Genomic DNA, 13,881 nt, shown 5'->3' on the forward strand with positions numbered 1-13,881 from the left:
TTTCAATAAAAAAAATTACAGATTCATACTCGTATACAAGGTGTGTTCAAGGAAAATGGGCTGTGTACATTCGATTAACGATATTTTGTTTTTGTTATAATGAGACACATATGTTCTCATGTGCTTGCATTACGAGCCAATTTCGATTAGTAGTTTGTTTTTGCCCACAGAAAAGGTTAGTCACGTTTTTGTGTGTTCTTCGATTTCTGATTTTTGAAAGAAATGGATCAAAGAATATGTATTAAATTTTGCGTTAAAAATGGAATGTTGACTGTTGCATTCTGTAAATACACTTTGTCTAAAATTAGTGTTTATAAGTGGTCCAAGCGCCTTATGGAAGGCCAAGAACATGTTGATGACGATCAGCATCCTGAAGGTGGGACCACGTCAACAAGCGAAGAAAAGAAGTTTATTCTGAAATTACTAAATTTTGAGCAAAAGCAATGTCCCCGGGTTTGCTCAAACGGGTCATATTTGATCAGATTTGGCTCCCTGCGACTTTTTCCTATTCCCAGAACTGAACAAACCAATAAAAGGATAGCGTTTTGCCACAATTGATGAGAACAAGGCAGAATCGAAGAAATAGCTGATGGTTATCCCGAAAAATCCTTCGAGGGTTGGAAAAAGCGTTGACACAAGTGTACTTGAGGGGGATTACTTTGAAGGAGACAAAATAGATATGGATGAATGAATGAGTACTTTTCAAAAATATTTCAAATTCACCTTTTCCCTTGAATATCCCTCGTATATAATATATTAACACTTTATATATATACTCGTTTAATATATTAATACTAAAAAATCTACTTAATTACTGTTTTTTTTTGTCTTTGGTAGAAATAAAAATTTTAGCAAAGCAAAATTACTGACTCTGATATATAATATATAATATATTAACACTTTGTGCTTTCATTTACCTCAATACATTTACCTATTGCATCACCCTGATTTTGTAAACGTCACGCATACATATATTACATATCTACCTAAACTTGTAAGTGTGTGTATAAAATGTATTCGTTGTTGTTTTTTTAACTTTATCATTATTTTGTTCTTTATGTGAGCGGCATTTTGTAGCCTGCCAACCAATTAGATTGGAGCTGTGTCCGTTCATAATAATTGCAAATACATATAAAATAGTCAAATGCGGAACTCCGACACAATACATACCTCCTTCCTCTCCTCGTCTTCAGCAACAAATATCGAAAAATCATGCCGAAAATCAATAAGCTGAAATAAAATGCACACATATATACGTGCATCTATGAATATGTTTCAAGTTCTATATTAACCTCCTTTATTTCTCTTTATCTCTCCAATAGAACCTCCGATTGCCATTAATGATTTCCTTGGCTTTGGCAAATCGACCACAAATCCGCTGTTGTTGGGCACCAATGGGGACACGCTGTCTACTTCGATGGCCGCCTACACGCCATTAACACCAAGTTCATCGCAATCATCTGCCTCGCCCGGCACCCTGTCAGCAAATTCTTTTGATATCTTTCAGGTGAGTATTTTTATTGCGAATTATCGGAAGTTAAAAGCTTTGCCCTATTTGGCATCAGCTAGCGTCTGCAACTAAGTAACCGTAATAATATTGCAGCTAATTGTTTTTGTTATTTCGCACAGTAGTGTGTTAAATGCACCCTTTTGCACTGCACTGCCGTTTTACTTAAATACAAATATGCTTAACTAATATATAAAGAAGCGCCTAATTTTACCGCTTAAATGACTTGATGCAATTGACTTAATCACGCTTATAAGTTTGATGTAAGTTATTGTTATAAAAAATGTGCTATAACTCTAAGATTGAGAGTGTATAATTTGTAGTATTTTAACTATAATCTACAAAATAGCAACTTTAAATTAACTTTTCTAACAGAAATATTTCGAGTGAAACGCTGGGAAACACAAGAATAGGGGCTGGTCATATAAGGTGTAGAAAAGAGAAATCCATTATTTTTCTAGTAGATTACTTTAGTAATCTGTATTTCGCTTTGTCATATAGTTTTTTGATTGTTTTAGTCTATGTTGTTTGAGCACACGTCAAACGCACGCGTTTTACAGTATTTCTTTGATAAACCTAAGCCATGCGACTGAAAATGTAAATAGTCCTGACACCGTATCAGTCAATACACCATAAGTTTGATATCGTCTGTAATTTCAACCATCGAAGATATCGTAAAAAGAATGAAAATCGCTCAGTCCGACCGTCTTGTAAGCACTGTGACAATCGACCCAAGTGTCAAACATTACAAAAAAACCCATACGAAGCTATGAGTGCACCTAGAGTGTATGAGTGCACCTAAAGTTAACTCAAAAATGTTGACTCTTTAACCGAATTTCCATCTCCGAATCGCTGCTACTTGGGGATGACAAAGTCAGCCAAAAACAATCATGATTGAATCGCAGCCCGTCAGGGTTTTGCTATGTGTTCATTGAGATTGGCAGAGAATCATCTGGTATGAGCTGCTCTCAAGCAAATGTACCGTCTGAAGAAAGAAAACGCCCGTAAGCGGTCAGATTTGACCAATATGGGAGGAATTGTATTCCATCAGGACAACGCCAGGAAATACATATCGATAGTGGCTCGCCAGTAGTTCCGGTAGATTGGTTGGGAGGTTCTTATGCATTTACCATATAGTCCGGATCTTGCGTCAACTTATTATTTCCTGTTCTTGCCTAAGACGGATAATTTTGCTGGTGAAAAATCCGCTTGTAAACCACGATCATCCCAGTTATTTGCCATAGGGCCAAGAGTTTCTATGAGAACGAAAAAAACGGGACATATTTGAATTGAATCTGATCATTCTGGCTATGTTAAATAAAACGTTCAGTTTAATGCAAAAAAATAATGGATTTCTTTAAGTTAAACCTATTATATTTCTGTATTAAAAAAAAAATTAATGATTACACAAAAAGGGAACTTCTAGTTGGGATCTTTAAGAAAAGATAAAATCTGTAAATTTTTATAATACATACATGACTATTATCTCTCAATATTTCTTCTGATTAACAAACTTAATGATCGTCAACACCTTTCTTGGAAATTAACTCACTAACTTTGAAAAGGATGTTTCTAAAAATCTACATAATAAAAAATTTTCGTTAATAACCTTGAACATGATATTGATCAGCCTAAGAACGCAATAGAAACTATCAGATGCTAATTAAAAGTAAAAAATTTTGTCAGTCAATTTAGATTTATAGGTCACTGAGCCCTTACCAATTCATACCTGGTCCGCACATACTTAACGCATGCATGCTAATGGGTTCCGCTGTGATATTTATACATACTTGAAATCAAATCCTATATCCAACATCTTCTCTAAATGACCACATTAAAAGCAAGCGCCTTTAGATAGAATCTGATGAGTCGTCTCATATTTGGTATTAACGTTAACTGTCAATGTTAACTTCAGAAAATAGTGATTAATCCTAATATCAAGTAGGTCTAATAAACCGTTACCGGCTAGTATCCGAACCACAATTGGCTGTTATGGTCGGAAAATTTTCAAAAGGATCGATCATCTACTTTGGCATTACATTATCTTCAGAGTTCAATACGAAAGATGAACCATGAAGGCTTACATTGATCATCGCATTAATCCAGGCATTGATTCTCGCATTAGTTATGGTCGTCGCATGGTTAGCCGATGCAATTTCGGAACTCGAATAAAGAAATATTGACATGCCGTAGCAGGTTGCCCTGATTTCAGTCTACCTATCAAAATTAACATTGAATAAGAGACAAACATTTTCTTTGCAATTCTTTATAGCTATCCAGAAGTCTGTCAAAAGCTCACAGGGTCGATTGAGGATTTTAAAAATACATTTCCATAATTTCTAGTGTTGCATCAACAGGGGTCTAAACTGTCAAGTAACTGTATCTGACTGTAATCTACAATGTAACAAATTAAACGAGCGCTTTCAATTTTAGCTTATATTAGTCGGGCTTGGTATACAATTTTGAGTGACAGACGCCTGGTTGAAAGTAGAAATTTAAGCGTATATTATATCTAAAATAGGTTTACATTTGTTCACAAATACAATTTATTGGATATTTTAAATTGTTTTAGAAAGTAGTTAATATTAAAAAAATATATAATAATGCATTTAACACTTTTATCTTTGCCTTTTTGCGCTAAAAACTCTCTTTTAACTATTATTAACTATTATGTATTTTGATTTTTAATTTTAACATATTTATTGTTTATTTTCCTTTTCTTGTTGTATGTTCTTCTACTTTTTTCTTTAAATGAAATGGGATCGAATTTGATTTTAGTTTGAAAATGTTGCACAAAATAACACACCACTTAAGGTATTTCAAAGAAACATCAGCTTCGATTGTTCTGCACCTTTATCGCCAAGTACGCCCACCACTTTTTACAATCGCTCTTTTCTGAATTCACCTTTAGTCAGGTAAAGCTCACTTTTAACTTTTTTAAAAGAAATAATTTAACATTTCATAAACACTTACTGCTCAAACGGCAACTTATAAGTGATAATATTCAGAAAATATTTGTTCTCGTTGTAATTTGAAATTCTAGCGATGGCAGCAACTCATCGAGCGCCAATGGTCTATCGGTTGATTCGATACCGTTGATGTATCAGAATAATTTCGTGGGCAGCGGCATTGGTGGTTGTCTCTCGAATAGTCGCTCGAACTCGCCGGAGAGTCAGAATAGCAATCAATCCAATGTGGAGCACAATTTGATTGATATGATCGTAAGTTGCCTGCAAGTCAATAAAAATATTATATTATTTTTTAACCAAACATGTTGCTTAAACTTTAAATCCTTCACACCGCAATAGAACTTGCTATCTGTGGCCGAAAATAATGACTCGCAAATTTTACTGCAACAGCAGCAGCAATTGTCATCGCAATTGTCGCAACAACAACTATCACAGCTGTCAACGCAGCCGCAACAGCATCCATCATCACTGTATTTCGAGCAGTCATTACCATTCGGGCAACAACAGCAACAAACATCAACTACCTCTCTGGGCAATCTGGGGAATGGCAATAACGGTATGTCAAGCTTTGCCACAAATCTCTTCGACGAACAGCAATTGCAAAACTTCGATGCGCTCACCGCTGTCGATTTGGAATTGTCGAAGCTGCAAAATATGCAGGCATTCAACACCCTCAAGCTGCTGCAAGCCCAGTCGCAACAGGTGCCACTGCTCAATCACTTATTGCAAGGCTACAGCAATGGCATGAATCAGTTCAAAGGCTTGCCACAGCCACAAGCGCAACCGCAGTCGGCCGCTGCCGCAGATGCGCATTTGGACCGCATTGCGAAATTTTATCGCAGTTCGGCTGCGCTCTATGACGCCACTTGCACTTGGAGCGGGCAGTTGCCGCCGCGTTCACACCGCATGCTAAACTACTCGCCGAAAGTGTTTCTCGGCGGCATACCTTGGGACATAAGCGAACAATCGCTTATACAGATATTCAAACCGTTTGGACAAATTAGGTAAGGTATACCTCACTGGATCTTCTTTCAGTAGAGATTTATAAAATTCATTATTATCTTCTACAGAGTCGAGTGGCCCGGCAAGGAGCAACAGGCGGCGCAACCGAAGGGCTATGTCTACATCATCTTTGAATCCGACAAACAAGTGAGGGCTTTACTATCTGCTTGTGTTTTACAAGTCGATGACTCACAGAGTGGCGGAATTTACTATTTCAAGATTTCTTCTCGACGCATAAAAGCCAAGGATGTAAGTTTTTGCGCGTTTAAGAAGTTTTGCTTCATTCAGCTAATTTTATCTTATTTGTATACTCTATAGGTTGAGGTCATTCCATGGATTATCGCTGATTCAAATTTTGTCAAGTCTACGTCACAGAAATTAGATCCAACCAAAACTGTATTTGTGGGCGCATTGCATGGCAAGCTTACCGCAGAGGGTCTGGCAAAAATAATGGATGACCTTTTTGATGGCGTGCTTTATGCAGGTGAAATTTTTTAACTTTTACTATTTAAAAATATATGTTTAGTTTCTTATGAGAATAATGAAAAATATTTCTAAACCCCTTTGGAACGGATCTGTTAAATGATTTTAAATTGTTAGACTATGTGCACGTATGTCGTGGAAAAACTGTAAAAAATCCATCGCTCAGAGTCGGCTTGATTCGTATAGTCACTTTTCTAATAATATCAAGCCGCTCCCATAAATGGGTATAGCAACTCAGCCAATCGCTTAAGAAATCTGTGAGAGCCAAAAATACATAAGGTTTTTTATAGGGAATAAAGTTTCCTATATGGAAATTGAAATATTAGAAAAGTTGTAAAGAGGCTCCTTTGAAAACATCATTGGTCCACATTTCTTTTAAAACTTAATATGGAGCTAACGTAGCCTTCAAAAGTGACTACAAGAGGAAAATGTTCGCGATTTCCATCTAACCAATAAAGAAAATTAGATCTAAGGTATTCCTAAGACACAATCGTGATAGCCATAAGTATACGAACTTTAAAAATGCACCCTTTATATATGTATAAATATTCTCGTTCTCGCTATGTCTACACTGTCAAAATACCCTACTGATAACCTTAGTGGTCCTACCGTAGCGACGATTTTTATTATCTTGTCAAGGAAACATAGAATTGGCTTTAACACCTTTCCACGGTTGCGAACATTACTAATGTGCAAAGTCATAACAAAGTTTCAGATCATTAGCTAGCAGGCCTTAAAAAACGAGTTTTTTTTGCAAACAATTATTTGAAGCGAAACAGCATTTCTGCATTCCATAACAAAAACAACGTCCAAAGATTCAACGTCATGTACATGGCATCAAAAATTGGCGTGTTCCATTCTTGGCCGCCAAGCCGGCGCAGTTCTTTAGAGATGGAATTCAAAAATCCTGAAAAATTAGAAAATGTTATTGTTAATAATATAGTTATAGTTATAGACCCAATTTTTACTAGTACATAAATACCTCATACCTAAAGAGATACTATAAATATTGCAAGTATTGTTAAGCAATACTGATGTATCATCAGCAACTAATATAAAACATACTATTTTTTTCAAGGTATTGACACCGACAAATACAAGTACCCAATTGGTTCCGGACGTGTTACTTTCAACAATAATCGCTCATATATGAAGGCGGTTTCGGCGGCATTCATCGAAATACGCACAGCCAAGTTCACCAAAAAAGTGCAAGTTGATCCATATCTCGAAGACTCGCTTTGTTCCATCTGTGGTGTGCAGCATGGACCATACTTCTGTCGCGAACTGTCGTGCTTTAGGTGAGTTAAAAATATAAAAAAATGTAATCACGTGAAATAATCGATATATTGTACAAAGAGAATTGGATTATTTTTTACTCAAAAAAATATGTTCCTATAAATGATGAAGTTTCCATTAATTTTTGAGTAAATTTAATTTATTTTATTCATTAATTAAAATCAGATACTTCTGCCGCGCCTGTTGGCAGTGGCAACATTCCTCCGACGGTGTCAAGAATCATAAGCCGCTTACGAGAAACTCGAAGTCACAAATGTTAGTAGGCATTGGGCCGGCACCCTCTGCAGCTTCCTTCTCTTCCCTTTCCCTGAGCTCGACACCACAGCCACAGCAACACAAACAGCAACAGCAATTGCATTCGCAGCATACGCCAACACAATCGCAACAATATCAGCATCAACAGCAGCAGGCGCATGCTCATCAGAATCATCAAAATTATCTGAATGGTGGTTTTCAGTTGGAGCATGCGCAACAGCAACAAACCAACTCACACATGCAGCGCTTGAATCAATTGCAGCAGCAACATCAACAACAACAACGCCAACACCCGACATCGCCACAACCAATGTTTCAGCTGAACCAACAATTACAGCACCAGCAACAACAACAACAACAAAATCAGCAACAATCTATATTTTAAGCCGTGCTTTGCTAGCGTTAAGCTAAAAACTAAATGGAATTGTTAAGTTGCTAGTTAAACTAGCTTATCACACAAACCTATATCTACATATACTATACTCGTATATCTATATATATCGACATATATCCAATTAAATAGTGTGTAATTAGTTTAGTTACAAGCCTCATTTCTTTTACTATTATCTTTCTTTTTTGTTTATTCTTTATGATTTTTGTTAGACCTTATTGTAAGCATAAGCAAAATGTAGTTTTTCATTTCCTGTAAATATTGTATAGTTTTTAGGGACATTAGTAACATTTTTTTTTGTTTCTGTTAATCGAAACGCTTATCCGCATTGAGGCACTCATTTGAGTCTAGCTGCAAATTTAATGATAACTTTTAGGTTTTTAGAGATTTAGTGAGCTGCCAATTGCTGCATTGTATATATACACACATAATACATACAGACATCAAAAACAACAAGTACTCATGTAACATATCAACTGATTGTAACTTTATTTTAAGCTTATACATATGTACATACACTTAGCTGCTTTCTAAAAGCTGAACTGTTTATTAATTTTTCGTTTGTTTGCTCTAAATCTAATCTAGAACACTCTTAAGGCTTGCTATGTTTTAGAAATGATTTATTTCTAATTAATTTAGCAATTATGTTTGTAGTTTACCAAATAACTATTTGTAAATAAGCTATATTAAGGCGATTATTTTTCTACAGAATTTACATAATTATTTACATACAAGTACATAATTGGTGGAAAAATCATTTTTCACTTTAGTATTGAAAATTGAACATTTTCCAACACAATTACAAAGTTTTGTAAACGAGTTTATTTATATTTGTATGCCTCTTTAATGCGGATGTTTGCTTTCAAACTTTATGTCATACACCAGCCCCCCATCCACCCCCTTTATCCATGTTTGTTATTTATATTTGCATAGTTTACTCGAATTAATTATATTGTGTACCTAACGGTTTAATTTTGTTATTGTTAATATTACAAGTATTGCCAAATTATTTTTGTTTATTTTGATTATTATTTGGTAGATTTTGTTCTAAGCTTAAATTCAAATAATGAATTTGAATCATTTCAATGCTTGTCAATGAACCGATTTAAGTTGCCTTTTTTTGTTTTTGTGAAAATAAATTTTCAGTTTTTCTTTATAAAAAAATTTTTGTATTTATTGAATTGTTGTAAATAGTCAGTATTTCTTAAGACGGGTCAGAGTTTCTTATTTCATATTACAAAAATAAAACAATTTTGAAAAATATTTTAGATTTCAACCGACAACTTGCAACATTCTACAATTTTTATACCCTGAAGAGGGTATATTACGTTTCCACGGTGTTTGTAACACCTAAAATTAAACGTCGAAGACCCTATAAAGTTTATATATAAATTATTAGCGTGTCTAGCGAAGTCGATTTAGCCATTTCCGTCTGTCTGCCCGTCTGTCTGTATATGTACACGCGAACTATTCCGTCAGCTTTTAAGTTATTGATCTGGAATTTTGCACGCGTACTTTTCTCATCAAGAAGCTGCTCTTTTGTCGGAACGGCCGATATCGCACCACTATAGCATATATAAAGGATATTATATCTTTGGTGCAAATGAAGTTAACGCTTTTTTTTGTTTTCGACTACGAAAACTCCTGAAGAATGAAAATTTGGATATATTCTTGTATTTTTTTTTTTTTGTTAATTTTAAAAAGTTTATCAATGGAACTAAATTGTCTATATAGAAGAAAAAAAACATAATTATCAAAATTTGTTTCGATTTTGAAATGCTGTAAATAACTCTCGGTTAGGTATTGAACCAAACAAATGTTTTTTGAGAGATTGCATTATAAGTAGAAAATAAATTTCTCTGTTTTTCGAATTCGAATAATTTCGCCAAATTAAAAATATTTGACTTGGAGGTTCGAAATTTAGCTTATTAAAAATATCATTAAGAACTGTGGTATGTAAATAAGTTACTAAAAAAGTAAACCCATGGTTATCATCCACGTTTTCACCTTATTTCAATGGTATATAATATTATTTCTGTCAATTTTATTTGACAGATGCTATTATTGACCGAAGTGTAATCTTCGAAAATAAATAAAAAATTATATTTCCAAAAAACGCGAACTTTCGAATATTTGATATAGTTCAAACTACCATTAATTATTTTCGAGGCCTTGATATCTTGAATAGGTCTTGAAGAGTGACGAAACGAACAAGCAATTGGTACAATTTAATTTTGTGCAAAATAATAAATTGTTTTTCTTCATATCTTTATTTGCCTCCAATCAGTTTTTCCTTAAATGAAGCAAAGTTTGAAATCGATTAATACAACTGCACTTTTTAACATAATTTATGCCAAAATAATAATAATTTTGAACCTTATGCCTCTTATACATAATTAGACAATCGATTACACACACATACATGTGTATGTATGTAAAAAAAACAACAATACAAGCAATTTAAAATTAAAAACAAAATCAAAAAGAATTTAAATTTAGTTGCACCTAAACTTAAACTATCATAGCAATTACAAAAATAAATAAATGTTGGGGGGAAAAAGCATCCAGTATTGCATTTCAAAAACAAGTAGTAACGGTATACTCTTCCCAACCCATGAATATGCTTTTCGGTTTCCAAACGCTTCGAGAGCCTCAACACAATGCATTGTACAAAATATTGCCGCTTTTGCTGATGCTGCTGCTTACATAAGTATTTATAGTAAACCATAATAATAATAATACAATATTAATAACAAGAACAAACACATATTATGCCTTAATAATTTATTTTAGATGCTAATCCAATTTTTATATTACAAAATATTATTACCTTAAACATGTTTTAACCAGTTGGGTGGGTTTAGGCGCCCCGAAATGATTAAATTATAGCGAATATACGTAAATTTGTTAAATGAAATTATTGTACATAACCAAACAGTGTTACCCATTTTTTTATTACCCATACATTTACTGATTCTAGTTTTGTTTGTATGTAATGTTAGAACTTAAGAAAAAAGCTTCAACTTTTGGTTATAAAGCACCAAATATTTATAAAAGTGGTTTGTAAGCCAATTCGAATGGTTTATAGTACGAAATATTTGCTAATTTTAGTTTTTAATTTTTATTACAAAGATTCATAACAACTTTTAAAGTAAAATATGCAGAGAAAACCTACAGGGATTTTATTGTAGCGGACATTACGTTAAAACGTAACACAAAATATTATAAAAATACAAGCAATTCACGAAAATAAAGAACAGAATAATATTGTACATACAAAAATAATTTAGCATATATGAAAATATACATATATTGTATACAAAGTGGTTACTATGATATTATAGCATATATTCCGCACATACATACATACAAGACAATGTATTGATGCAGTTTTGTTAGTGCTGAGCAAAGATTTGTTTGAAAACAGATTTTTGTTGAATACTATTTAAATATGCCCAATATTTAGCACATGGTATCATATGCTGACAGTTTTTAAAATGTGTTTTTCGAAAATATTGTTTCGAATTATTTATTTTGAAAATTATACATTTTCATAATGAATTTCTTTTTATGTTATGTCTCTGGAGTTGAAGCACTAACTTTAATCACATACATATATATATATATATATATATTTTTTTACACAATACTCCACATTAAATTGGTATATTTTTTTGAAAAAAGTATATCATAGATTTAAATTCTTAAATTGAAAAAAATTATTGAAGATGTCATACTAAGCATCTAGATCCCATTAATTAAAAAAACAAACTATGAATATCAAAATTTTAATAATTTCAATAATCGTTACCTTAAAAAAATAACATGCCAAAATTTAAAGAAATAGTTTTTGAGTTACCGTCTCCTAAAGTGATTGATCAGCTTAATGAGTTTATCTTTCAACTCCTTTTTTTTCAAAAATTCAACGTTTTTTTTCAAAGTCTGTCATTTAGTTAATTTTAATTGATTTTTTAACAGTTGTGAGCCATTTTAAGGCAATAAATTACAGATTAATAACACAGGTCTTCAGTTGTTTTGTTGCCCTATAGATAAGATCGATTTTGGATACATTTGTGCTCACATTTTATGATACTATCAATGACTTAGTAAGATTTGCTCTGATTTATTTTTAAATCTTTATTTCCAGATTTTTCTATAATTTCAATTTTGTTTTGAAAAATAAGGATACATACAAGTAGAAGTAAATAAAGAGACAAATGTCAAAAACATTTGTTATATCGTAATTAAATGCATCTTAAGAGGTTTTCGCTTATAATTTTCCAGTTGGCAATCTCTTTTTAAGAATCATCTGCCATAATAGATCATCCCATCAAACTTTTTTTTTTCTTTCCTCATTATATGGCAACATTATAAAAATGTTCCATTGTTTACATAACAAAAAAAACAAAAAAATGCCAACCAACTCATTTGCAATATTTATTACTGAGCTTAACAAAACTGATCGATTCATTATAAAACATCGCCTGGGCAACTCTCATCCTTACGTCAACACTATACTTTTCCAAGCTTCATTTTCCGGAACAATCCTTTATCATAGAAAATAACTTTGACGTAGATGTTTAACCCTCCCTTTCACTTCCACTGATAGATTGTACTTCTTCTTCCCTTTCTGGGAATTTGGCGGCATAATTGTTACTGAGAGCATGCGATCTACTTTTGAAATTTCAAAGGGAGATTTTCATTGAGTAAAACTGGACATTTAGTATACTATAGGTTTGGATACCTCCACTTTTGATTTTTATTAAACCTTAAAACTTTTGCATAATTTTTTGCATATTTTCGGTAAAGAACCTGAGAGTGGGACATCTTCACTGGAATAATAAATTTTATTGCTAATAAGCCGATAATTGGTTAAACTATAAGAAATTCAATTATCATAAAAACAAAAATTTTCATGAATAAATTCGTAATCTGGACACACGAAACCATTAAGATATGCCAAAATATCTATGGCGACAAAAAAAGTAGTGGGTATTTAAGTGTTTCAACCAAACCAAACCAAATTTCAAAGTGCAACTTCAGAGCTAGAATTTGTCGCATGAAAAATTGATGTAATGCGCTAAATAAGTTCTCAAGCTGGTGTCACTAAGGCTTTAAAAACTTATGTCAACGATATTCACAACTTACAAATTGTTTTCTTCAACACACTGGCAAAAGAAGATTTTATTTTTATTTTTTTTCAAGTTTTTAGAAAGAATTTACTATATTTACACCGAGTCTACAAAAAAACATAATTTTAGTTCTGGAATATAATAAATTTCCACAATTTTATTACCTTTAACTCGAAGAAACGAATAATAACGCAATAAAGAAAAGGCAACATGATTTGTTAATGCTAATAAATACGTTAGTAATAAATTTTACTTTTCTGGCAAACAATTTCTCAAAATCCATCATTTTTGCTGTTGTAAAATCACATGCAATTGGTAATTTTTGGAATGCTCATTGAATGCGCTAAGTCATATTATTAAAAAAAATTATTAAAATAATCTTGTTATAAAATATGTATATACAAAAAGAAAAGGAGTATATATATGTATATGTACATTCATATGGCAAGTATTTGATGACGATGAGTAATATAGTATTATATAAAATGGTGCTTTAGCTGAATTCTTATATTAAGACTTGGATAATACAACACTACAAAAATATAATCAAATAATTTTATTATAATTATCAAAGCGAAAAAGTGAAAGTAAAAAATACATATTTAAACAAAACTCTATGATTGTAAATGCGTTCGTTTTATTAGCAAAAAATGTACGATTAAAAAAAACTAAACTTTCAGAATTTTCGTTTGCGAAATTATAATTAAAATACTTGATATCAAAAGTAAATTGCAATGCATACCATAAATAAACAATCATTTTTTAAGTGCAGTTGAACTGAAATTGGAAAGTGAAACCACGCATTAGGGGTTTAACTAAAAAAAAACAAAAACAAAATTAATTTGT

General features: G+C 32.5%; 1 protein-coding gene across 4 annotated transcripts in view; it reads left to right on the forward strand.

Moving 5' to 3' along the window:
• orb (polyadenylation element binding protein orb) overlaps positions 1–9,067 on the forward strand; it is a 59,342-nt gene extending 50,275 nt beyond the window's left edge. For all 4 annotated transcript variants that reach the window (XM_070105529.1, XM_036361630.2, XM_036361629.2 and 1 more), the window contains exons 3-10: positions 1,323–1,507; positions 4,286–4,422; positions 4,551–4,728; positions 4,816–5,480; positions 5,547–5,727; positions 5,797–5,962; positions 7,040–7,259; positions 7,423–9,067. In XM_070105529.1, coding sequence (XP_069961630.1) covers positions 1,323–1,507; positions 4,286–4,422; positions 4,551–4,728; positions 4,816–5,480; positions 5,547–5,727; positions 5,797–5,962; positions 7,040–7,259; positions 7,423–7,897 — 2,207 coding nt within the window. In that variant the 3' untranslated portion in view covers positions 7,898–9,067. The remainder of the gene's footprint in view (positions 1–1,322; positions 1,508–4,285; positions 4,423–4,550; positions 4,729–4,815; positions 5,481–5,546; positions 5,728–5,796; positions 5,963–7,039; positions 7,260–7,422) is intronic.
• The last annotated feature ends 4,814 nt before the right edge of the window (positions 9,068–13,881 follow it).

This window comes from Bactrocera oleae, chromosome 2 (genome assembly GCF_042242935.1).
Source record: "Bactrocera oleae isolate idBacOlea1 chromosome 2, idBacOlea1, whole genome shotgun sequence".
NCBI lineage: Eukaryota > Metazoa > Arthropoda > Insecta > Diptera > Tephritidae > Bactrocera > Bactrocera oleae.